This window comes from Zalophus californianus, chromosome 3 (assembly GCF_009762305.2).
Source record: "Zalophus californianus isolate mZalCal1 chromosome 3, mZalCal1.pri.v2, whole genome shotgun sequence".
NCBI lineage: Eukaryota > Metazoa > Chordata > Mammalia > Carnivora > Otariidae > Zalophus > Zalophus californianus.
The window spans coordinates 122,293,520-122,321,044 of NC_045597.1; the positions used below are offsets into that span (position 1 = coordinate 122,293,520).

The following is a 27,525-nucleotide window of genomic DNA, read 5'->3' on the forward strand; positions in this document are numbered from 1 at the left end:
TGGGTTCATTCGCATTTGGAGATTCGGGTTATAAACAGTTGTGGCAAGAATGGAAGATACTGTCTTCAAACATCAATGGAGAAGGGAAGTGGGTACCAGGCGGTATCTTGTACGTTCCATCATTTTGAGCGTGGACATCAGTAATGAATTTGTAATGACTTTGTAATCTGCCCAGAATGCTCTCAGGTTATAATCACTAAATTGACACTATTGTAAAGTAAAGGTAAAGCTTACTTCAAATCCAGATTATTTGCTTGGATGAACAAATTTGTAATTTCCCTCATACATCTGACTTGATGTTGTAGCTTAAGTGAAGTTCTTTGCACTCCTTCCCTGAAGGGTTCATGTACAAAAATGATCACATTTCTAACTTCACACTGAATTAGGTGGCCCTTGAATAGGCTCTTAAAATATATTAGGTATCTTCTTTATTTTAGAATTTATCATACTCTAATATGTGTCTCCTGACAGAACTCTAAGTATTGAAGTGAGGGACTTTTATTTGTTTTGAGTTTCTAACACAGTTCCCACTAATTAAAATTGGACAATCGTTCATTGACTTGTTGAGTGACTGAAGAAACAAATGAAAATTGAACATAAGCACTTTTGCTAATCAAAATTCTTGCCCCTTTAATAAATAGCTTCTTCAGCTAGTGGCTATAGAATTGTAAGAAGGAAAATTGCACATGTCACCAAAGGTGAATTAAGTTGTGTACCTATAAAAGGCTAGCAGACAGTCTGACAAAAGATATCACAAAGTGGCATTCTTTATCACGGAGGATTCAGTTAGTGGTGGGTGTCCTCACTGGTGTGTATTTAGAAACTTGATTCTGCCAGCGTCATTATTGTTCCTTGTAATCTGTCTTTTCTCTTTAGTTGCTTTTAAGATTTTCTCATTGACTTAAGTGCTCAGTGCTTCCACCATAATGTGTGAGTGTGGGTTTATTTTATTTACCCTGTTCATCATAATATAGTCTTTCTCAACTCTCATAATTCAAAGTTTGTTTTTTTAATGGATTCTGTTAAATTCTCATTCATCAGCATTTCAAATATAGCATCTCTCTCATTTTCTGTTTCATTCGATGTTTAATGTTTTCATTATCTCCCCCCATCTGTAACCTGTTTTTAAGGTTTGCTCTTTTTTTCTTTCTCTCTCTACATCAAGGTAATGTCCTAGATCTTTTAGTTCACAGATTCCTTGTATCTAAGTTGGATGTGCTGCCCCTCCCATCTAGAGGACTTAATTTCAATGACAGTGTTTTCAGAATAAAAATGTGTTTATATTTACTTAAATCTTCCCAGTTAACCTTGATATTTTAAAAATTCCACTCTGGTTTCTATTCCTTCTTTTTATTCTCTTTAATCAATGTCCATGTACTTTTTTTAAAAGATTATTTATTTTAGAGAGAGAAAGAGCAGATGCACGCGGGTGAGCAGGGGGAGGGGCAGAGAGATCTTGAGCAGACTCCCCACTCAGCATCAAGCCTGAGGCAGGGTTCATTCCCACAGCCCTGAGATCAAAACCTGAGCTGAAACCAACAGTCAGAAGCTCAACCACCTGAGTCACCCACATGCCCCCCATGTACTTATTTTTAATAAACTTCATTTTTTGAACAACTTTTGATTTATAGAGAAATTCTGGAGATAGTTCAGAGTTCCCATATACCCTGCATCCTGTTTCCCCCATTGCTGTCATCACAGTACATTTGCTACAATTAATGAATCAATATGGATACATTCTTACTAACTATTCTATTCAGAATGTCTTTTTACTTAGTGTCCTTTTCTTGTTCCAGGGTGCCATCCGAGATACCACATTACATTTAGTCATCTTGTCCACTTTGGCTTCTCTTGGCTATGACAGCTTCTCAGACTTTAGTTGTTTTTACGGACCTTGACCATGTTGAGAAGTACCAGTTGGTATTTTGTAAAATGTCTCCTAACTAGGATTTCTCTGATGTTTTTCTCATTATTAGCTATGGGTTTGAGGAGGAAGACCACAAATATGTAGCCCTTCTTGCTACATCATATAAGCATACTTAATTTCAATATGACCTGACACTATTGATATTGATCTTGATCACCTGACTGAATAGTGTTTGTCAGGTATCTCTGCTGTAGAGTTACTTTTTTTCTCCCCTTTCCATGCAGTACTCTTTGGAAGGAAGTAACTATGGGGTTTTTTGTTTTTTGGTTTTTGTTTTTAATAATTTTTATTGTTATGTTAATCACCATACATTACATCATTTGTTTTTGATGTAGTGTTCCATGATTCATTGTTTGTGCATAACACCCAGTGCTCCACGCAGAATGTGCCCTCTTTAATACCCATCACCAGGCTAACCCATCCCCCCACCCCCCCTCCCCTCTAGAACCCTCAGTTTGTTTTTCAGAGTCCATCGTCTCTAATGGTTCGTCTTCCCCTCCGACTTAGGTGTATGTGCTATGGTGAGCACTGTGAATTGTACAAGACTGATGAATCACGGATCTGTACTTCTGAAACAAATAATGCAATATATGGGAAGAAGGAAGTAACCATGTTTAAGGAATGAGATATTTTGCTCCACCTCCTTGAGAGTGGAATATCTTACATAAGTTACTTGGAATTCTTCTGCACAGATTTGTCTCCTCACTCCATTTAGTATTTATTTTATAATAAATATTATATAATAAATAAATATAATAAATATTCATATTTTTATATCAATATGGAACCATCCATGGATATTTATTTTATATCTTTGGCTATAGTCTAATAGTTTTTTACTTAATTTGTTGCTCAAACTTCCATATTTGGCCATTGATTGTAGTCTCATTCAATTGACTTCTGTCTCCCTTTGATATATCCCCCTTATTGTGAGGTTTTGTTTTATATTTTAAATACTTCTTTAAATTCTGGCACTGCAAAATAACCCAGGTTCTTGTACATTTCCTGCCACAGTCCTGGAATCAATCATTTACCCAAGGAATCTTGGTTTCTTTTACTGGAAATGGTATTAGAAACCAATATCTTGGTATTAAGTTTGCTCATTCCTTCTATGTCTTTTCTGCTGTCAACAATTAATATGTGTATGTATATTAAACCTTGTATATATTTATAAATATTTTTCTATGTAACCATCTGTATCTATATTAAGCTAATATTGAGTGCATATTGATGTCTCTATCTCTAACCCATTTCCACATGGATCATCCTAGCCTGTTCCCTTAATTACCTGTAAACTACCACTCCAACAGAAAAAATCCCTGTCTCCCATCATTAGTCAGTCATTTATTAATAGTTCAGTTCCAGTATATATGTACAGCAGTATCAGAATGATTAACGGCTACCCCCGTGGGAAGCAATTTTCTCAAATGGACTACAATGTTTATGTATGGTTTCTTTTGCCTTTGAGTTACAGACTCTAATCATTTCCAAAGTCCTTCTATTTTTCTTAAGTAGGCTGTTTCATATATTAATAATACATGGAGAGTGTCTTGTCCCATTCTGCATTCAATCCGGGCTTAAACAATAGTTTTCTTACAGTTCCGGATAATGATTCCAGATCCAGTCCAAGATTAAGGTTCCACAGGGTTTGGTTTCTGGAGAGAGTTCTCTTCCTGGCTTGCAGATGGCTGCTTTGTCCTCGAATGTCCATTCTGCCGCCTCCCCCGCCGCCAGCTCTGCTGCTGGGCAGTTGGCCTCCAAAACTGTGAAAAAATAAATTTCTATTGTTTAAGCCACTCAGTCTGCAGTATTTTATTTCAGGAGACCAAGTAAACTTAGACAACTCTATAAAACTCATCAGGGCTCCATCTATTCAACTTTCTCCAAACATACATCATTCCATCTTACCCCCAGACCCCCAGAAACCACTGATTTATTTACTATTGCTATAGTATTGCCTCTTTCAGAATGTCATGTAAATGGAATCATATAATAATAACCCTTTCCAAATAGCTTCTTTAATTTAGCAACATGCGTTTAAGATTCATCATGTCTTTTCCTGTCTTGATAGCTCATTTTTTTTAGACCTGAATCATATTCCATTGTATGGATATACCACAGTTTATCCATTAACCTATTGAAGGACATGTCAGTTGCCTCCAATTTTTGGTGATTATGAATAAAGCTGCTACAAACATCTGTGTGGGGATTTTTGTGCGGATATATGTTTTCAGTCAGTTGGGGTAATACCTAGGAGCACAATTGCTGAACCGTATGGTAAAGCTATCTTTAACTTTGTAAAAAAAAAAAAAAAATGCCAAACTCTCTTCCAAAGTGGCTGTACTATTTTGCATTCCTACCAGCAATGCAAAAGCATTTCTGTTGCTCCACATCCTTGCTATGAATTGGCATTGTCAGTATTTGGGATTTCAGTCATCCTAACAGCCATATAGTGGTATCTCATTGTTGTTTTAATTTGCAGATCCCAAATGACAAGTGATACTGCATTCTTTCAATGTACTTATTTGCCATCTATGTATTATCTTTGGAGATGTGTCTGTTCAGATGTTTTGAACATGTTTTACTTACCTTGCTTGTGTTCTTATTTTTGACCTTTAAAAGTTCTTTTTATATTTTGCACACAAGCCCTTTTTCAAATATGCTTTTTGCAAATATTTTCTCTCAATCTATGCCTTTTAATTTTCTTTACAGTATCTTTCCTAAAGCAGAATTTTTTAAATTTTAATAAAGTACAATATATCAACCTTTTCTTTCATAAATCATCCTTTTATTATACCTAAAAATTCATCACCAAACCCAATATTCAATAACCAAACTGATTTTGATTCCTCTTATGTTATCTTCCAGAAGTTTTACACTTTTATGTTTTATATGTAGGTCTATAATGTGTGAAATGTGTAAGGTCTTGCATATGGATGTCCAACTGTTCAAGAACCATTTGTTGAAAACTCTGTCCTTTCTCCACTTAACTTCCTTTACTCCTTTGTCAAAGGTCAGTGGCTATATTTGTATGGGTTGATTTCTGGACACTCTATTCTGTTCTGTTGATCTATATGCTGTATTTTGCCAATACCATGCTGTCTTAATTATGGTAGATTTATAGGAAGTCTAGAAATTGAATATTGTGATTCCTCCAACTTTCTCCTCCTCTTTTTCCTCCTCCTCCTCCTCATTCTCCTTCTTCTTCCTCACTTTAGCTATTCTAGATCTTTTGCTTTTCCATATAACCTTTAGAATCAGTTTGTCAAGGTCTATGAAATAGTTTACCGGAACCTTGGTTGGTATTCACTACATAGATTAAGTTAAGAAGGGGTCACACCTTAACACTCTTAAGTCCTCCAAACCATGAACACAGAATATCTCTTGATTTATTTAGATTTTCTTGGACAAAGTTTTGGGGTTTTTCACATATAGATACTGTACATACTTTGTCAGGTTTATATTCAAGCGTTTCATTTTGGGGGTACTATTGTAAAGTTACTGTTTGTTTAATTTCAAATCCCAGTTGTTCATTGCTTGTGTAGTAATTTATATTCTGTGACCTTGCTGTCCTCACTTATTACTTTCAGGATTTTTTTTGTTGTTGATTCTTCATGATTTTCCAGATGGACAATCGTGTCATCAGCAAACAAAAACAGTTTCATTTCTTCCTTCTCACTTTGTATAACTTTTGTTTCCTTTCCTTGTCTTAGTACACTGGCTAAAACTTTCAGCACAATGGTAAATAAAAGTAGTGAGAGGATATCCTGGGTTTGTACTTGATCTTGGGGGGAAAGGAGCCTGTTTCTCACCATTATGATATTTGCATATGTTCTTTATTGAGTTGCACATGTTCTTTGCATATGTTCTTTATTTATCCTCTATTCCTAAGAAATACATATCTATATTCTTTCAAACTGCTTTATTTTCTCTGATTCTGATAATTCTGGTATTTGTGCTACCTCCTGATTTTTCCTCATGGCTGATCATTTCCTTTTGTGCTTTGTAGTTTTGATTATGAGAATTTTATTTGTTTTTCTGTGGAATTCCTGTCCTGTGCTCATAAAGATGTACCCATATAGAAGTGATAAATTTCATCATGCCAATCACTAATTCACTTAAATACACTCGAATTCCCTGAGGAGAATTTTAAGGCAAGTAACTAGCTCACACTTTAATATTCTTTTAAAATTTCCTATCATTTCATGCACTTGAGAGACAAAGTCAGGAGACCTGGATTCAGTTTCCTACTCAGCATTTTGGCTAGTTATACAATCTTGGCCAGGTTCTTTAATTTCAGAGATCTTACTACTTCTCTATTAAAAATTATAACATCCACCATTTATATTTGTTCAAAGGAGTTTAGAAAAGACTCAATATATTATCAAGTTTGTGAATTCCTTGAATGATGTTGTGAACAGATCCTAAGGGACCTCCTTGATCCCTGCCTCCTCATGTTCATGCTTTGCATAATCCGTGCTCCTTGGGTGTGGATGGATCTTATGATTTGTGTCTAACAAACGGAACATGGCATAGTTGGTAGGCTCTTACTTGTGTCATTATGTTCCGCTATGTGGCAAAGTTGAGAAGATGTCACTCCTGTGGTTACATTGCATTAAGACTGTCTCGCGTGCAGTCTCTCTCTTTCCATTACTGGCTTTTACTAAGCAAGCTGCCACGAATCCTATGGCACACGGAAATGATTCTGATCACAACTTGAGGGAGCTTGGTAGTGTATCGTTCCCCAGGCAAGCCTCCAGGGGAGAGCTCAATGCTGGGTGACGCCTTGACTGCAGCCTCATGAGTCCCTGAGCAGACCCAGCTAAGATTTGCCCAGACACTTCACCCACAGAAACTTTGAGGAAATAAATGTGTTTTAAACCTCTAAGTATGTAGTAATTTGTTAAGCATCAGAAAGCTAATACAAGTACAAAGCCTCAATTAAGCAGGCCATGCCTTTTTGACTAACATAATAAAATTAAATTAAATTGTAAAAAATTAAAGAAAAAACCTCAGAGAGTAGGTATCAAGACATCACCCCAGATTTAAAAAAAAAAAAAACTGCCTTGAAAACAATCATTTCATTTAAGGTAAGTAGGTAAAAAGATAGAGACTGAGAGACAGAGAGATGGGGCAGAGGGAGAGAAAGGGAGACAAGAGAGATCTGACACTGAAAAAGAGCATTCTTTATTTCAGAAAGGTATCAACTTTTTTATTGCCCATATTTCTGTAAAGAAATGGATATAAAGTACCAATAATCTTGTGATCTGAAGGGTTCAATATAGTTACGTACTGACTATACTTAGATTATATAAATCCATAAATACTTACACTATATGATCAGTACACACAAACTCTACCCAAGTTTGATTTCTTCAGTTCAAACTAGGATTTTTAATACTGTTTGTACATGCAACTAAGCTATAAAAGTAGTGCAAAGCAGAAAGGGACGAATAAAAGATCATTTCAAAAAGTAGAGTACCAACCTGTTGGACATGGTGGGTGGTGTTCCTTTAGCCACAGGACAGAGTAATTCTCAATATGCTTGATTCGAATTTGGTTTATCAATACCATGCTACAAAAGTGCAATTTCATAACCAATTGTCAATTAATGAAATCCACCAATATCACATATTTGACAAGTTGGGGGTAAGCAAAAAACAAAACACTTCACTTTTCAATTCATTTCCCAGTAAGTTACATCAAAGTGAGTCATTGTGCCCCAGAAGATTAGAGAAATGAAATCTTCTCAACTCCCACTGAGGTCAGATAGTCTGAAAAGCTGTGCTGTGAGAAATTTACCTACATTTCCACTAAACAGTAACTAGTTTTCTTACAACTTGTGAACACACAAAACATGACATACCCTTCCTTCCTGTACTTTGGTTAAAAACTGCTTCTCTTTTTTTCCAGAACATCTCAAACTCTTGACTCTAATGCTTCTTACCTCAGACTACAGTGGAACTTGCTCTCTCCCTTCCCTGTACCTTTTTGGGTTTGATAGTTACTGTAAGGAGGAAGAATTACACTATATTTAACACTTCGAGCCATGAGAAAAGCAAATGACCTATAATCTGCTTTCCCAGACGACTTGTGGAAGTTCTCGAAACCCTGATCATGTTGTAGAAGAATTTAAAGTCATCTTTCCTCAAATAAATGTGATTATTTCTTTCCCCTGGATTTGGCAAGATGGGATTAACAAGATACGTTGCTTTCATGGAAGCAGATCTTTAACATGATAATTCTAGTCTAAGATGGGAAATAAGCAGTGTCAGTCCAATCACAATTTGGACTTGCAAGCCTTTGTTGAAAATAAATGTATTGTTAATCGTGCAGTTATTAATGTGCCTATATTTGAAAACTTGCTTGTGGGGGCCAAGAGAAAGAGTCATTCTAAATGTCCGTTTTTTCTCTTATTAACCAAAGACAATTTTTATCCATGCAGTATCCACAATTGTGTGTTTTAAGTATTCCATGAGGGGTGGGGGATGTGGGGTGGGAGGAAGTCCTGTAGGGATGACCACACAGAACCAGCAAAAGAGTAAACAATATCTAGAGAGACTGAGACTAGGCCAGAGTTAGAAAGAACTGGTTTCCAATTTCAGCCCTGCCGCTGGCCATGGGAACTTCTCCAAACTCCTGCTCCTTATGTATGGCTAACACCCATCTAACAGGGTTGTTTCAGGATCACATGGAAAGCATCTTTAACCTGCTAGGTATTCAGTAAATGGTAGACAGCATTGTTATTGTTCCTTCAAAACACCTCATCCTGCTTTTCATATGAATGATTCCAAAGCAGAGCCCACTGGATGATTTGGAGTTGAAATAATTAATAGAAAGCAGGTTCCAATTAGCAATCTTTTATATTTTATTTTAATATTCATTTCTTACCCTACAAGCTTCCTTACTCCCCCTTTCTTTTCTCAAAATGACTCATTCTTTACTCAATTTATTTAAATGTGGTTACACTCAAAGTCACCTATCAAATGTCTTTATTTCTCCCAAACACACACACACACACACACACACACACACACACACACACACACACAGAGCTTTAAATCAATAAGGACTATTTATCACATTGTCTGCATTATCTACTCTAGAATATAGGTCATGAGCAGCTGTATCACCAGAACAGGGAAATCATGGACTTGAATGGGTACTGAATAAAAACGTGATTGAAAGGCTAGAAGTGATGTGATACCAACATAACCAGCAGGCAAGAGTGCTGAGGCAATAACGGTTGGGAATGTATAACATAAAGTGAGGAGTAATGTGAAAAAATCTACAGGAGGAAAATCCTTTTCCTGGCTCTAATTTTTCAAATTCCAGACATCTGCTCCAAAAAAAAATTTACAAAGCTGTATGCAGGATCTTGAGAATTCTAGACTTGCCATCAATGTTTAGGCAGAACAAAAATTGAATTGAGTAAGAATGACATTCTCTCCCATTCTGTTTAGGCTGTCTATTAAAAAGCCCTTATAATCTTGCTCAGCACCCATCTTAGACAACACGTTCCCATGGATTCCCAAACCCTCATATTGAGTCTTATACTTCCTGCTTTATTGTATCTCATACTTCCTGCTTTATTGTATCTCATACTTCCTGCTTTATTGTATCTCATACTTCCTGCTTTATTGTATCTCATACTTCCTGCTTTATTGTATCTCATACTTCCTGCTTTATTGTATCTCATACTTCCTGCCTTATTGTATCTCATACTTCCTGCTTTATTGTTGCGGTGGATGTGAAAAATAGCTGATGATCCTCTTTGTTTATAATCCTTCACAGATGTAAACAGAAACATTCAAAATGACCTATTATGAAGCCTCCCTGGAGGCTACTGATCTTAAGCAAAGTTTTATGACCTACCAATGAACCTACGGAAGGTATCCCAAATAATTATATTCCATCACTCTTTTATTTACACTTGACTGAAAAGTTCTCAATTTTTCACACAATCTAGAAAATAAATATTACCCTTGTCTTCCCAGGCAGCATTAGGATGAGCAGGAATGTGCTTAATTTGTCATCTTATCCAACTTATTACCTAGTTCCCCTACTTTCTGTTTATCACCTGTGCTTTTCTGGTTACAAAAAATGATTTAAGAAGCAAACCTTATGATACAAAAATTTAAATAAAGGTCACTATCTATCGTCATGGTATGGAGTTTCAGTTTTGCAATCCATCTGCAATTTCCCACCAGGCTGGGTGGAGTTAGTCTAAACAAGTCCAGAGATATTTACGAAATAAGAAAGGTCAGGACAACCCATCAAAAGCGACTCTCTTCCTCTTCCACTGCACGGTGAAGGCCAGGGATGAATTTTAAGAGCTGTTTCCGGACACTGCCCCTTCTGCTTTTCCGGGGCAGGGTCCCAAACATGTTTGAGAAGTTGCCCTCCCACAAGGGGGACATGGACCCACTGCTGGCCGTGCTAACACTCCGGTTCCTCCTCGAAGAAGACCTCTTCAGGAAATCGTCCCCATCCTTGGGGACAAAGCACTCATCATCTGTGCTCGTCTGTCGACTAAAGCCTCCCCTGCTGGAGTCCTCAGACACACATGTCTGGTAGCCGTCCTCGCTGTCCATCGTCATGGAGCTCAGACAGCTGCTCTCACTGGATAGGCGATTCCGGTCCAGGAGGGCGGGCCCTGGCCCTGGCAGGGTTCCAAACAAAACCGACTCATCTATGTCCATGTTTTCCAAACTTGGGCAATTACCTGTGTCACCTGGAAGGCAGAAAACAAAGTCCACTGTGGAATGGATATGAGCATCACTCCCTACAAGCAAACACACCAAAATTTCTCTTTAAACGGTGCAGGAAAGAAAGAGTAAAGGTGAAGAATATTTTTCACTGAGCTTCACCCGTATGAATAAGTGACTCTTTATGAGGTCATTTGATAAAACCTCAGAGTGGTGTTTCCCAGACTATTGTTCATGGGCTGGCTTCCATGTAAAACTGTTCCACGGTCACAAATAGTCATGCTAAATCAAATAAATGGAAATAGATTCCTCACATAAGAACAGTCAACTCCTCTGAGAGTATGCCGGTGTGACTTGTCAATCTCCAAAGGTATCATTTCTTAAACAGAAGTGACCCTGCAACCTTTTATTAACGTGCTCACAGAAATGGCATTCTAAAGTATATACTTGGGAAAAAAAATAAAGAATTACTTGAGAAAATGCCGTCTTACTCCATTAAGTTCCTCTGATTTTCAGTTACTGTATTTTTAAATAATTATAAAATTATTAAAACATCACTCGAAGTATATGGGAAACATAGTTATACAACTTGCACCCGTAGGCTGATTATAGAGAATTCAAAGGTGTTTAAAACAGAGAGGATATCTTCCAGCTTCAATAGTCCATGCTTCTTCCTAGAATACTTTAATACTTAAATGTTCTGGAATGGTACCATACCCAGAAAACAGCCCTGTCCTCAAATAAATAACAGTTCATTTGTGGAAGCTGAGTTTTATCTGCTTGGCTGAATTTTTTCATTAACCTTTCATAACCTATATCTGGGCTCTCCAAACTCAAATTTTAATCGCACACCAACATCCGGTCCCTACCCCACGTGCTTGTGTTCTATCTGAGCTGGCTGGAATGCTACTCGGTGCAAGAGGATTATTTGTTATACCAGGCTGAGAACGACAGTTTAGAAGGTGACTCTGCTTCAGGAAAAGTAATAGAAGATTGCACACTCAGAAACGGTTTTACTTTGTGCTGCTTATTTCTCTACTGTTGCTCTGCTTTGTCCTTGATTAGCAATACAAAAAGAGACAGATTTTCCACTTAATCTGCAAGGTTGAATTTGGCCAGCTCTGCACTGACTAGTCAGAATGCTTTCCTTTTTACTAATAAAACCTACTTATTTCATCTGGCAATGAGCTGATGAATTCTCTTGAATTGGAAAGCAATTGAGAATCTCATGCCCTGTATATTTATTCTGCGTCTAGGAAAAATAAACTACAGAACTCCTTCAATCTCTCAAAAAAAAAAAAAAATGGGTACAACAATGGCTTTAATGAAGAGTCATTTCCCTTAATCTTGAACTAAAGACCTTGTCCATACAAGCTATGCCTATAGAAGCCCAGGACTGCCTATACATATTAGGCCAAACCCCATCTCCAACTCCAGAATGTTCCAGAAATGGGGGAAAAGGTTTCCCAAACACCCTCAAGTCTACAGAAATCCAGGAGTGGCTGGATTTTATACCTTTGTCCGGCTAGGAAACTTCAGAACCCCCCAAAATCTACTAAGAATTTTTGAGCATATTAATTTAAAAATACACAAAAGAGAAGTAACTTATATAGAAGTTTCATTTAAAAAAACAGAATATAAACACAAACCTCTAAGTCATACATTAGTGCTTAATTATGAATTAAATGTATCTTTTTCTCCTGTAAATAAATTATTACTTGAAACAAACATTCTAGGTTATAAATAGAGACTTTAGCTCAGTGTTAAGAAGGTATACTACATTTCACACCCACATAGCTAGTGGCTTCAGTGAATTATTTGTACAAACAAGTTCATTCCTCAGGCTACACCAGTCATGTAGCAAATGTCAGATCAACAAATTTTTATTTTATTTTTTTAAGCAGGCTCCATACCCAGCATGGAACCTGACATGGGGCTCGAACTCATGACCTGAGACCTGAGATCAAGATCTGAGCCAAGAGCAAGAGTTGGATACTCAACTGACTGATCGACCCAGGTGCCCCCAAATCAACAAATTTTAAACTTAACCATTCCCTTCAGAATTCACACAACAGCAAGAGCCATGCATTTACTGTTAGAATGATCATTGGTATTTCTGTCTTAGGTTTGCAGGCCATGAAGAGGCATTTCTCTGCATTCACGTAACTTGTATAATATGAACAAATGATAGGATCTCTACCCAAGAAGCATGCTCCCATTCCAGCCTCAATAATTTCTGAGAACTACACAACCCTTGAGCCACAAACGTTCTCAGAAATTGAATTCATCTACTGTAGTGGTAGGAAAATCAGCTATCTATCATTCCTACTGCTCTTCTAAAATCTCCAGGTGCCTCTTGTAAGTGTGTGCACACATGGGAGTGTGTGCGTGTTTTCATGTGTATATGTGTTATATATATGAAGGAGGGGATATGACTTGACCTACTCACCCTCCGAAAACATAGGTCACTCCAAAGGTCATGCCAAAAAAACACAGACTAGTATTCTTGATCCACGCTAGACAATTTTTTCTTATACTGATGATAATCTTACAACAACTTAGAGGCAGAAATACCAAAAAGATGAATGTTACTGTGGTTTCTAAACAGGAAATCACATTTACCATGAAGCAGACGCTGTTCCTGTAACTGCAGCGATCTGAACTCCACCCATTTTTTCTTCAAGGTTTGCTGATAAAAAAGAAAAAAAAAAGTGTTAATAATTGGGAATCCCCAGTGAAGATAGCAATTTACTTCTAGGTGATGAGATTTGTCATTAATTTTTTTTCCTTTCTTTCTAGCAGTAACAACCCCTCCCATTCACTGGAAAGATTATTTTCTACACAAAAGGGCGATACTGGGAATACTACTTTCTCAAGAAACAATCTAGTAGCACGAACAAGTTGAAACAATGACTTCGTCTCAATAGAAACAACAGACAATGGAAACCATGACATTTATTTATTTATATACTTTTTTAAATAGTAGAGAACCCAATTGTTTGGGTTTGTGTCCATTTACTAGCTGTTGAGGGAAGGATTTACACTCCAGGCTTCTCCCCACCCCCTCCCGATGTGTAAGATGAAAGCAATAACAGAATCGAAACCCTGGGATTGTCCCGAGAATGAGGAGAGTTAGTAGATGTAAAATGTTCAGAACAGTGACTAGAGCTTAGTAAATGTTCAACAAATAGCATCATTCTGTAAGCCTGGGGCATTAAAGCTGTGTTTATTGCTGCACACCTATGTATTTTTCACAGCAAAAAGGGGAAGCCAGACTGTCTGAAAGACTTCCTTGGAGGGCTAAACTTAGAACACTGCTAAACACCCTGACTTCTTAACTGCTTCCTTCCTCTGCTGCCCAGCACATGCAAGCAGTGGCCCCGGGTGGCAATGAAGTGGTTGCTGTCACGGTCAAGACTGCTCATGAGGCATGACCCAACCCATCAAAGGGGCTGAGGTGGTGAGAAACAAAGCAACCAGGCAGAGGCCATCTGTCAAGGACAGGTAGAAGCTCACTCTCCCTCCCGCCCTCTGGCTTTTGCCCTGCCTCTTTCCCTGCCCACTCAGATCCCCATGGCGGCCCAGCAGGCAGGCACGGCTCAGCTTTGCCTATGGACACTTAATCCCAAGGAAAGGGAGCCTAGTTGGAAACAAGCACTTCTTTGTAAGAAGCAGTCTGGGAAAGGTAGATGCAGGCTACAAAGGAAAAGGGGGGAAAAATACATTTGGAAGAAGAAGGCTTAAGGAAAAGAAAATCATAAAATTACAAGAAGGTCCTCAACTGCTTAAGGGAAGAATGGCTGGTTCCTCAGTTCGGGGGCTGAACAATCACTGGGCAGGATTTTCCAAGCCTTGATAACAGTAACATTTAGCATCAGTCCTTACAGTTACCTATATAATATGCAAGCACTAAATCAAAGCCATAAAATGCCTGGCTCAGTTAATTTCTTGTTCTTTCTGCACTATAGGAGAGTCAGTATGGCTGCGAGATTGCTGGGCTATCTGAGTCCCAGCTCCTTTTATCTGTGTCAACTGTGGTCCTATGAAGGTCAGGGTTAAGGACCCACAGTGAACAGAACTAGCAAGGATCTAACCCCTTCCTTCTCTCTGAAAGGGGTCTATCTCCTGCAAGAGAATAGAATCCAGGAGAGGAGCATAAGCATAGATTGACAGTCAAAACTAAATACAGAGAGAAGCGGAGATTGTATTTTTGCACTCGCTATTCAGAAATACAAAGTCATGCTGTGCCGGATAGCTAATTTTTGTGAAAATAAAGGTTTTAAAATATCTCATCTGTTGACTTGGCCCAGTCATTTAAGTACGTCATCACTTGAACCAAGAAAACACCAGTGTAAAGAGCAGATGTGCCAAAGCGACTAAGAGTTTTTAGTCTCTCTCTCAGCTTCCCCATTTTCCTCATAATCTGTTTCTGCCTGTTATTAACAATACAGTTGTATATTTAGACAAATGAGACCTCTCCCCATTAGAAAAAAATTAAAACACGTGGGAGATCTAACCATACCGGGCCCTATCACCGAATTGTACCTAGCTCAGAGCCTGGTACATAGCAGCTGCTCAGTAAATATTGAATTGAAAGAATATATCAAAAAATGGCTTCCTGAAATAAAACTCAACTACACAGATGGATATTTTGAGTTGGATATATTTCTAATGTTTTCAATATACATGAGACATATAGCTACACATTTCCATCTTTACTACTTTTACAGTGCTTTCATGGATAACATGCTGTTTAATTTTCCTAACATTCCTACAAAGTTCCAGATTAGAAAATAAAGGTGCAATGTAGCAAAATACTTCCCAAGGACTGCCAACCCAGGAAAAAGCAGAGCTAGATTGAAAAGTAGCTCCTCCAGCTAGCACAGTGGATGTGCTGTTTTCATGTTAAACATCTGAATCATAGGTTATGAGAAATGATTATAAATTATGACCAGGTTGGATTATTCTAGAAATGCAAGGGTGGTTTTACATTAGAAAATATTTAAATGTCGGGGGCGCCTGGGTGGCTCAGTCATTAAGCTTGAAAACATGGCTCAGAAGGGACCACCATTTCTAAAGAAGAGCTGTGGCTTCATGGCTATAACCTCATTTGCAATATGAATGCATAATTATACAGGACACACAAACTAAATGTCATGGTGTGAAGGGGGAGCCAACTTGACCCTGGTTATAGGTCAGATCCAGACATTTCTGGTTCAAGCGGTGAACTGGAAATCACATAGTTTCAAGATTAGAAAAGGAAAAGGAATGCAAGAAGATAAGCAAGAATGAACCCAAAGATCTGCCAGACCTGGAGAAGCAGAAACAGGTAGCTAGGGATTTGGATCCTGTGGCAATATATAATTTAAATGCACTTATTCATCTGAGACAGAGGACAGAGACAAGTTTCTTGCTTGAACCTTGGCTAAGCTCTACTACCATGAAAAGCAGGGTGAGAAAATCTGCTGATGGTGACTATGGCCCATGTAGAGCTCATGCCTGGAGAGGCAGGAGTAGATAAATGCAGCATAAAGGTGCAATGTAGCAAAATACTTCCCAAGGACTACCAACCCAGTAAAAAGCAGAGCTGCATTGAAAAGTAGCTCCTCCTGCTAGCACAGTGGATGTGCTGTTTGGCTCAGCACACGAATCCTAGAGGAAAGACCTGGCTCTGGATTGGGAGCCTTGAAAATGCAGGGTGGAGGCAACCCAAGTACAATACTGAGTGGAAGGGAAAGACCACCATGCATGGGAAGTGAGCAGTATAAACTCCAAAAGGTGTGAAAGACAACAAAATTGATAGTCAGTACATGGATTCTCTCCAAAAAAAAAAAAAAAAAGAAAGAAAGAAAAGAAAATAGAACAGTGTCCAAAGAAGACTTTAAAACAAAAATATTTATAATCTTCAGAGGAAGAAATGAGATTAATGTTGATCAAAACAAGAAATCTGAAACAAAGAAATAAAACAAGAACAGATAGACATGAAAAAGAATGATCTGAAAAAAATTATTTAACTCTTAAAACTCAATGGAAACAACTCATTCTCTACAGAATAAAGACTTTACTGAAGAATTCAACAGGAACATAAGAAAAAAGATAAAGTGATACAAAATATGAAAGAGTGGTTAGGAAGCAAGGAAAATAAATCAAAAGACTCTAAAAATATGTCTAACAGGAATTCCAGAAGATAATTCAAGGAATGGTGAAGAAGGTATATTCAAAGAGTTCAAGCTGTTAGTTTTCCAAAACTGAAGAAATTCACGAGTCCTTGGATTGAAAAGGTACTGCAATTTCTAAGCAGTATAAATTTAGAAGTGAATCTAGACCTAATCATATTTCAGTGTAAGTTTAGATCAGTAAGACAAAAGAACATCTTAAAAGTAACCAGAAACAGACAAAAGATTGCCACAAACTGAAATACTGGTTTTTGAAAAGACTCAAAAATAGAAAATCCTCTAGATAGAATTACCAAGAAAAAAAGAGAGAGAGAGAGAAGCCATAAAAAGTAATGCAAATAAAAATGGGGACATAATCTTTCTTGTGAAGAAAAGAAAAATACGAGAACAGAATTTTCATTATCAACACATACAATAAATTTGAAAATTTTAAAAATTCATTAACAAAAACATTAATTAAATAAAACTGGCTCAAACAAAACAAACAAAACAGAAAGCCTGAGATATCTTATAATTAATAAAGAAACTGAAACAGAGTTTAGAAGTATTCCCACCAAAAAAGAACCTTAAACCCAGATGATTCAGATAGCTACAAGAATTCTACCAGAGAAGAAAAAGGGGAAGATTCTCCCCAGCTCATGCTAAGAGTCCAGTAAACATGATACCAAAACTAAAGAAAGATAGTTTGAGAAAAGAAAATTGCAGGCCATTCTACCTATAAAATGAAGTTACCTTCAAATATCCTAAAGAAAATAATTAGCAAATCAAATCTATATTTATATAAAAATGATTATAAATTATGACCAGGTTGGATTATTCTAGAAATGCAAGGGTGGTTTTACATTAGAAAATATTTAAATGTCGGGGGCGCCTGGGTGGCTCAGTCATTAAGCATCTGCCTTCAGCTCAGGTCATGATCCCAGGGTCCTGGGATTGAGCCCCACATCAGGCTCCCTGCTTGGCAGGAAGCCTGCTTCTCCCTCTCCCGCTCCCCCTGCTTGTGTTCCTGCTCTCGCTGTCTCTCTCTCTCTGTCAAATAAATAAATAAAATCTCAAAAAAAAAGAAAATCTTTAAATATCATTCACCATATTGACAGATATTTTTTAAAATAAACAAGCGAGAATAACGCACACAGAAAAAAGTGTTTGATAAAATGTAATACACAAGGACTATAAAAACTACTAGAAAATTTAGTATGGAAGGAAGTGTCCCAAATCTGAAAAGTATATTCATAGAGAAACCTCATTCCTGATGGGAAAAAGTGGAAATTCCCTTTAAAATCAAGAACAAAACAAGGATACTTATTATTATAGTTTCTATTCATCACTGTAGTGTAAGCCCTACCCAGTGTAGTGAAGAAAGAGAACTTTATGTCATCCTTAACAGTTATTATCTGAAAACCCAAAATAATCTACAGATAATTTGTTAGAAATTACATAGTTTAGGAATAGTTTGAATTATATAGTTTGAATGACAGCGTAAAATTTGTTTGACAAATCTATACATCGACCTCAATCAAAACACTTATTATTTTTATAAAAAAACTATGATATGAACAAAAATCATAAGTAGAAAGGAATACATCTAGTGAAAAATGTATAGGATCTATCTGCATAAAAGTATTACACTTCATTTAAAGACATAAAAAACAATTAAAAATGGTTAAGATTATGAAAACTTTTCCTCTAAGATCTGGAAGAAGACAAGGATGTCCACTTTCACGACTTTTATTCAGCATAGTGCTAGACGTCCTAGCCACAGCAATCAGCCAAGAAAAAGAAAGAAAAGGAATCCAAATTGGTTAAGGAAAAAGTAAAACTGTCAATTTTTGTAGATGATGTGATACTATACATAGAAAACCCGAAAGATTGCACCAAAAAACTATTAGAACTAATAAATAAACTTAGTAAATTTGCAGGATACAAAATTAAAATACAGAAATCTATTGCATTTTTATACACTAATAGTGAAGTAGCAGAAAGAGAAATTAAGAAGACAATCACATTTATAATTGCATCAAAAAATATAAAATATCTAGGAATAACTTTACCCAAGGAGGTGAAAGACCTATACTCTGAGAAATAGAAGACACTGATGAAAGAAACTGAAGACAACCCAAACAAATGGAAAGATATACCATGTCCATGGTTTGGAAGGATTAATATCATTAAAAAGTCCATACTACCCAAAGCTATCTACAGAGTCAATGTAATCTCTATCAAAATCCAAACAGTATTTTTTATAGAACTAGAACAAATAATCTTAAAATTTGTATAAAACCACAAAAGACCCCAAATGGCCAAAACAATCTTGAGAAAGAACAACAAAACTGGAGGTATCACAATCTCAGATTTCAAGATATACTCAAAGCCAAAGTAATCAAAACAGTATGGTACTGTCACAAAATAGATTCATAGATCAATGAATAAGATAGAGAGCTCAGAAACAAACCCACACTTATATGGCTAATCAATCTATGACAAAGGAGTTAATAACATACAATGAGGGAGAAACAGTCTTTTCATTAACTGGGAATACTGGACAGCTACATGCAAAAGTACGAAACTGGACCACTTTCTTACACCATACACAAAAATAAATTCAAAATGGATTAAAGACCTAAATGTGAGACATGAAACCTTAAAACTCCTAAAAGAAAACATAGGCAGCAATCTCTTAGACACTGGACATATTTTTGAATACGTCTCCCCAGGCAAGGGAAACAAAAGCAAAAATAAACTATGGGACTACAACAAAATTAAAAGCTTTTGCACATCCCTGAAGCAAAAAGGAACCTATTGAATGGGAGAAGATATGTGCAAATAATATATCTAATAAAGGGTTAATAACCAAAATATATAAAGAACTTATACCACTCAACATCAAAAAAACCCCACATAATCTCATTAAAATGGGCAGAGGACCTAAATAGGCATTTTTCCAAAGAAGACATACAGATGGCTAACAGACACATGAAAAGACATTCAATATCACTAATCATCAGGGAAATGTAAATCACAACCACAATGAGATATCACCTTATACCTGTCAGAGTGGCTAGTATCAAAAACAAGAAATAACCAGTGTTGGCAAGAATGTGGAGGAAAGGAACCCTCATGCACTGTTGGTGGGAATGCAAATTGATGCAGCACTGTGGAAAACAGTATGGAGTTTCCTCAAAAATCAAAAGAGAAATACCATATGATCTAGTAATTCCACTACTGAGTATTTATCCAAAGAAAACAGAAACACTAACTTAAAAAGATATATGCGCTCCTAGTTTATTGTAGCATTTAAAAAAAAATAGCCAAGATATATAAGCAACCTAAGTGTCCATCAATAGAGGAAGGGATAAAGATGTGGTATACATACACAATGGAATATTATTCAACCATAAAAAGGAATAAAATCTTGCCATTTGTGACCACAGGAATGGGCCTAGGGGGTATTATGCTAAGTGAAATAAGTCAGAGAGAAAGACAAATACCATATGATTTCACTTATATGTGGAATACAAAAACACCCACAATCAAACAAACAAAAAAGCAGAAACAGATTCATAAATAGAAAGAACTGGTGGTTGCAGGAGGGGAAGGGAGTGGGGGAATGGGCAAAAAAATAAAAAGATGGTGAGATCGTCTATCACTAAGAAAACTCAAAACTATGGAGATGTTAAGTCTTTTCAAATTGAGCTGTCTACAGAAAATTTAATACCAATCAAAAGTCCAAAGTTTATTTAGAGAACTTGATAATCTGATTCTAAAATTTATATAGATGATCAGAAGAACCAAGAATAACCTGGAAGGTTTGTTCAACCAAATACCAATATTTATTACAAAGGTATAATAACTGAGTTTGAGAGAAACAATGGATCAGAATACGGAGCCTATAACAAAATCCATGCATATATGAAACTTGCTTAAAAATAGAGGCTTCACTGCAGGTCATTTCAAGGGAGGGGAAGAAAGACTAAAAGAAATGGTACTGGGAGAACTGGGTATTCACATGGAAATGAAAGAAAATTAGAATCCTATCTCATACCACATATACAAATTAATTCTGGGTGAATTCAGACTTCAGTGTAAAAGGGAAAAACTTTAAAACTTTTGGAAGAAAATAGAGAAAATGCAGATTACCTACAAAGGATAAACAATAAGAGCTCTTACATAAGCAAAAATATCAAAGACACAACACATTTAAAATACTAAGGAGACAAAACATCAACTGAGAATAATTGAATCACCTAATAAAACTCTCCTTCAACATTAGCAGTGAAAGATTTGTTTGGCCAAAGAAAGCCCTACTTACGCTTGCTAAAGGAAGTACTACAGCAAAAAAGAAAGTAAACCCAGAGGGAAGGAAGAGAAAACGGCAAGCACATCAATTCAACACATTAGCATATGTTACCTCAGAACGATAATTTTTATTCTAAAAATTGATAAAATTCTCCAAAGTAAAGCAATAATAAGAAAGATGGGGTCTTGAGATGAACATTTAAATATGTTAAGGTCCTCATGATGTTCTAGGAGAGGATGGGTATATTGAAAAATGTATACTTCATTTGAAAAAATCGGTAGGTGTGAATACTAAAACTTCAAGAGAAAACACTGAAGGAGCAGAAATTGCTTCTGAAACACGAAATGTGCTTTTTGCAGGAGAAGGCTTTATTTCATGAAATATAGACCTATTTGTTCAGTTATGTTTTAAACAATACCACCAGTTTATTTTGTACATTTCTTTCCTTTTTCTATGAAAAGGTAAAAAAGCCACATTTACTGGGCGCCTGGGTGGCTCAGTTGGTTAGGCGACTGCCTTCGGCTCAGGTCATGATCCTGGAGTCCCGGGATCGAGTCCCACATCGGGCTCCCTGCTCAGCAGGGAGTCTGCTTCTCCCTCTGACCCTCTTCCCTCTCATGCTCTCTATCTCTCGTTCTCTCTCTCTCAAATAAATAAAAATAAAATCTTTAAAAAAAAAAAAGCCACGTTTACTTTAAAAAATGATCCTCACTAATACTCTCTTTTTTATAAAAACAAATTAAGTTTTTACAGTTTTAAAACCTAACTATACTATGAATCACTGTTTATTCCATACAAAAACTTAATGATAAAATGTTAGAGGCATTCCCTTTAAAAGATTATCACTATTTACAAGAGTCCTAGCCAATGTTGTAATAGGAGAAAAATAAATTATGTAGTTGACCCTTGAATAATACAGGGGTTGGGGTGCTGACCCCTGCACGGTCAAAAATCCACATATAACTTTGCCTCCCTAAAAACTCAACTACTAATATAGCCTAGGGTTGACTGGAAGCCTTACCGATAACATAAATAGTTGACTAACACAGATTTTGTATATTATATACTGTATTCCTACAGTAAAGTAAGCTAGAGAAAAGAAAATGTTTTTAAGCTAATCACAAGGAAGAGAAAATACATTTACAATACTGTACCTTATTTATAAAAAAAAAAAAAAAAAACCTGCATGTAAGTGGATCCATGCAGTTCAAACTTGCATTGTTCAAGGTTATTCAACTGTAGTTGAATAACCAGGGTAAAGGGGCAAAACTTTCAGTATCTGCAGATGACATTATGCCTATATAAAAAATCTGCAAACGTTGGAATAGAGTTCAGCAAGACTATCAGAGTTGAAAATTTACACAAAAATCAATAGCAACACAATTAAAAGATCTTTTAAAATTAAAAAATCATGTTTATTATAGCAAGAAAACTTAGAAGGCACCTAAGAATAAATATAATAAAAGCTATATAAAAGTGTATAAAGAAATGATAAAATGTTTCTGAAGTATATAAAAGACCTGAATTAAAAGGTCAAGCTCCTGTGTTTGGAGTAGGAAAGGTGAAAACCGTAAAGATGTCAATTGATATTTATTCTATAAATGTCAATTCCTACCATAATTTGAACAGAGGGATTTTTTAAGGAATTTTACAAATTAATTCAAAATATCATAACGACAAGTAAAATGACAAGAGTATAAAACCAGTGTGGACACAGAAGGAAACAGGGTTCACTGATGAATTAGATATGGGGGGGATACAAGATGAAAGATAAACAGAGCAACTCCTCTACGGTCACGGGCTCAGTAATTAAGAAGTACATACTTCGTAAAGAAAACTCATAAAAGCCAGCTATTGCTGAACACAGTCCAAGTGAGCAACCTGCCTGTAAGCCTTGTGGTCTCTGCTCAGACCGGCCACCTCACTGCCACGCAGGGGAGCTCTCTGGGAGAAAGAAGTCAGTGGGGTCCGCAGGCCCATGACTCGAATGCACACGGATGAGGGTCTGCACGTCATGGCCCGGCAGAGCCTCAGCCGTCCAGCAAACTGAGATTTTCAAGACCCTCAAAGAGCCATCCCAGGGAATTTTCTCTGAACTCTGCATTGTGTACTATCTCCTGGAAACTTTTATTTTTCTTTCCACTTAAAAGCTGATTGTGTGTTTGCCAATGAAAGTAGATTCAAGGACGGCCACAGGAGCAGAGGGAGATGATTTTTGTAGAAAGAATGAAGCAGAACAGAAGGACACAGAAGAAGACAATGGAAAAGCAAAGCCTCCAGGCCCTCCTGCATACATGCAGCACTTGGAAAAATGAGGAAAACACCAGCAACTCCTCCTTTGTTTCCCCCACCCCCCCCGGAACAAAATGTAAATCAAGAGAGATCACAGGTGCATTAGTGAAAAGTTCTTCAAGTGATATGCCTTCCTGTTGCCTTCCTGAGCCTCATAGAAACACAGAAGGAGGAAGGAAGAAAGTGATTTGCACTGGTTTGTGGAATTCAATATTCCTATAAAGGTAATTGTGTGGCTCTTGATAATTCAGCAGTTTAGACTCATCACGACATCTCATCTTCAAGGGCTATTTCAATCCCTCAAATAGATTTTTATTCTACCACTCACACATTCAAGGATGAAAAATGTGGCTCACTGTATTAAATTAAATTACCTTTAAAACTTGCAGCTTTGCTTCAAGCTCTGCTCTTTTGAGAATCATTGTTCCATTAAGAGTCTCTATCCTGTTTTAAGAAAAAAGGGGGGGGAGGGGAACAGCATGAGTAATCCTTTCAAACAAGTGCCATCCTTATGGAGTACTACACTTTCAGCACAGACTATACTTAAAAAAAGCAATATAAATGTTATGATTCTCATGGCACTTCAAGTATCTGGACCTAGGCCGAATCTTCTGACTTTCCCCCCTTCAGGGAAAGGAAGTGGAAAAAAAAACAAAAACAAAAACAAAAACCCCCTCGAGAGGGTGGTTGAAAGAAAAGATATTGGTTCACTTGCAAGCTGTAGCTCATTTTATAGACGCCACCATATGACAATGACTATCGTCCTCTGCTGGAATTTATTCTTATGGGCTCTGGCTGAATCACCTATTTTATTTGGTCAATGCTTATTGGGCATATACCACGTGCCAGACTTTAGACACCATGCTAAGCATGAGGGGTCCAGCAATAAAACATATAATAGGGATCTTCAAACAGTGGAATAGACATGCCATTTCTCGGAAAAGGGAAAAGTCCCTTCTTTCCCAGGATTCTAGGAAACTGTACCTCTATAAATTGCCTTAATTTTTCAGCTAGAAAAAAACAGAGCCAGACCACTATGAGATAATAACCTTCATATGACTCTCACATCTCAGAACCTTTTAAGTTTATAAACTTCAATCCTAGAATTATCAGTTTAATGGTGTTCCATTTCTCCCTATACCAAATGCCCTTCTAAAAATAAAAAGACTTGTTCTATCCTGACTGATTTGATTTGTTTTGTGGGCTCATGTTGACACCTGTATTTTGACTACTAAGTCAGCAATCTGAATAAGATAACAAATGTCATGTGTGAGTCACACACCTAAGCATTTAAAATATTAGTTCAAATTCCTTCTGATAAGTAAGCTGTAACTATTGTATTAAGATGCAGAAATTTTTCAAGTCACGGTAAAACAATAGCATTAAATATGAAGACCTATTTTTCTCTATTTCTAATAGCATCATTCCCAAGATAATGAGATGATAATGCAAGCCAGGATGTTGTCTACTTCCTCATTAGGGTGGTCTTGTCTCTGGGCATTAGTGAGGATCCTATGAATCTGTTTCAACAGGACTCTTAATGCCCATCTGACCTGCCCAAGCAATAGGTGTCTATGTGCAAAACCACAGGCACACGTTGGTTGTTCTCTTCAGTATTTAGACAGATGTCTCTCATTTTCCTGATTTCTGGATCTCCTTTTGTCTCCACCCATTACTTCTTAATTATATCCCTGCATTCTGCCCACTTCACCCATTTGGAAGGTAGCTTCCTGATTCTAACTGCCACCTTTCCCCCTTGGATTCTATATGGCTCCAACCTCATAGATTCAAGTTTCTCTAGAGTAAAGAGCACCCCCATCCTCTACCCTGAACTCACAAGATCCACAGAGTTGGACTAAGTCCTTTACCATCAGGAGTCATCTTTTAAAACTACTCCCGCACACACCCAGAACATCTTTGAAGTTTTAGACTAGAATCACTGAAGAGCATCCCGTGGATTTTCTATTGGCAACTTGCAATGAGCAGCTGTGGGGTAGCCGAAGAGAATGGATCCTGGCATCCAGAGCAGATGGTCAAATCCTAGCTCAGTCACTTACTAGATCATTGAGCTTCACTCCACCTAATTTAAGCTTCAGTCACTTTATCTATAAATAGAAATAAAACTAACCTCACAAGGTAGCTGTCAAGATTGAAGGAGGTAATGTAAGACCCACCTTCGTCAGAATAAATCCTAAACTACTTAGCCTGATAAGACCCATGCTCTGTCCCTTGGCAAACTCCCTGCCTTTACTTCTTATACTCTCCCTAATCTACCGACCACCCATCACACTGGTTGTCTCTCTATCTGCTGGACATGCCGAGCCCATTTTGAGAAGTCAAACACCTCTCTCTTTGCATGAAATGCTTTCACCAGGAGTTCATATGACCATCCCCTCTCTTTCTTTAAGTCTCAGCTCAGATTTCCCCTCCTCAGAGAAGATCCCTTTCAACACCTAAGCTACAGAGCAGTCCTCTTACTCAGTATTCTATCCCATTCCTTATTTTATTTTCTTAACAGCAGTTATCAATAATTGAAATATCAAAATTACTTCTTTTGGAGGCTCTCCTTGTCCATCTCCTCCCACAATCAATAAAGCACTATAAGAGTCTTTGTCTATGTCTTTCCTAAGCCTATTGTAAAGCTGGAAACGTACTTGCTCAATAAATACCATTTCAATGACTGAGGAAATTCCATCTTTCAACTAATTGCTGAAGTCTTACTAGGTTCTAAGGATGGTATGGTGGAAAGGTCAGTCAAATCTCTGGTTGAGGAGGCCACTGGCCCATTAGTAAGTCTGGAATATTAGTAAGTGTGAGTGTGTGTGTGTTGCAGGGCAGAGAGGATTGAGCAGACTTTTTTCTTCCTTCCAAATAGGACACTAGAAAAGAAAAACAATTGGCTTGTGGTATAAGAGAAAAACTTCAGCCCTTCTGACCTTTCATTTGTTCTAACCACAAGATTATATCAACCATGGAAATGGGACCAGTTCTTCTCTGCCAAAGAGAATATGTGCCAGTTTCATTGAATTTGACATAAAAAAATAAATTTTCTAAATGCTATCCCTCCCACACAGACATTTGGGTTATTGATGTCCTCTGACTTCAGATGTTGACAGCATTTTCAAATTTGAGGAAACCTTGAGAAACAAAAGGAACTGATAAACAATGTCTGTACCCAATCCCAGAGCTATGGTGCACTGCCTCCCTTTTTGTGATCCTGAACAAAAAGCTTATTCATTCACACAACAGGCATTATGAAAGACCGTAACATTTTTGAAGGCCCTACGGGAAGCAGATGGATAGTTACGTTAACAGGTTTCCTGAAGATCTGATCAGGTCAACAACTTGTTTGTGGGTAAAGCCTTCTGTGTTCACGCCATTGATATTTGCAAGGACATCACCTGGGAGATGCCAAGAAAAGTGAGTTGTTAAAATAGTTGCTTAAATAATCCCTCCTGACATGCAAAAAAAAAAAAAAAAAAAAAAAACAAGCAAGCCCCAAACCTTAGCAACATAAAGGAACTAAGAAAATTCACAGCAGCAATCATATCCCAACCTTTGACATCATAAAGTTTTCTTTTCTTGCTATTTAAATAATTCCTAACACAAGCAAAGTTACAAATTACCAGTTTGCAGGCCAGCATAGTGTGCTGGGCTGTCCTCCTGGATTTTGCAAATCAGAGTGCACATCTCTGAGGAGCCCAGGTTCTGGTTCTGCAGCCTGTAAGTCTGTAAAAATTAAAGTGATACATAATTACTATTCAAAAACCTCAAAATCCATGTGTCAAAGAATAAAATGGTGTTGATTACCTTAAGCAGTATAGTAGGTAAGTACAAAGAACAATTTGGAAGGCTTTCTTGAATATGAACTGAATCAAAGATACCAATCGGGAAATTCTATGATGCAATCTGTAGCCAACCCCATCCATTAAAAAAAGGGGGGGGGGCGGGAGGGTGCACCTGGGTGGTTCAGTCGGTTAAGCATCTGCCTTCGGCTTTGGTCCTGATCCCAGGGTCCTGGTGGGTCCCTCTCCCTCTGCCTGCAGCTCCCCCCGCCCCCGTTCTTGCTCTCTCCCTCTCTCGCTCTCTCTCTCTCAAATAAGTAAGTAAAATCTTTAAAAAAGA

The 27,525-nt window shown here is 37.2% G+C and overlaps 1 protein-coding gene across 4 annotated transcripts in view; it reads right to left on the bottom strand.

Moving 5' to 3' along the window:
* Nucleotides 1-3,036: 3,036 nt before the first annotated feature.
* LOC113920222 (cytohesin 1 interacting protein) overlaps nucleotides 3,037-27,525 on the bottom strand; it is an 83,116-nt gene continuing 58,627 nt past the window's right edge. For 2 of the 4 annotated variants that reach the window (XM_027590525.2, XM_027590523.2), the window contains 5 exons: nucleotides 27,027-27,129; nucleotides 26,708-26,801; nucleotides 23,775-23,844; nucleotides 13,258-13,324; nucleotides 7,099-10,712 (listed from right to left, as the gene is read on the bottom strand). In XM_027590525.2, coding sequence (XP_027446326.1) covers nucleotides 10,204-10,712; nucleotides 13,258-13,324; nucleotides 23,775-23,844; nucleotides 26,708-26,801; nucleotides 27,027-27,129 — 843 coding nt within the window. In that variant the 3' untranslated portion in view covers nucleotides 7,099-10,203. Of the gene's footprint in view, nucleotides 3,691-7,098; nucleotides 10,713-13,257; nucleotides 13,325-23,774; nucleotides 23,845-26,707; nucleotides 26,802-27,026; nucleotides 27,130-27,525 lie in introns of those variants that run through there. The other 2 variants (XR_003519262.2, XM_027590524.2) reach the window with 2 other exon arrangements.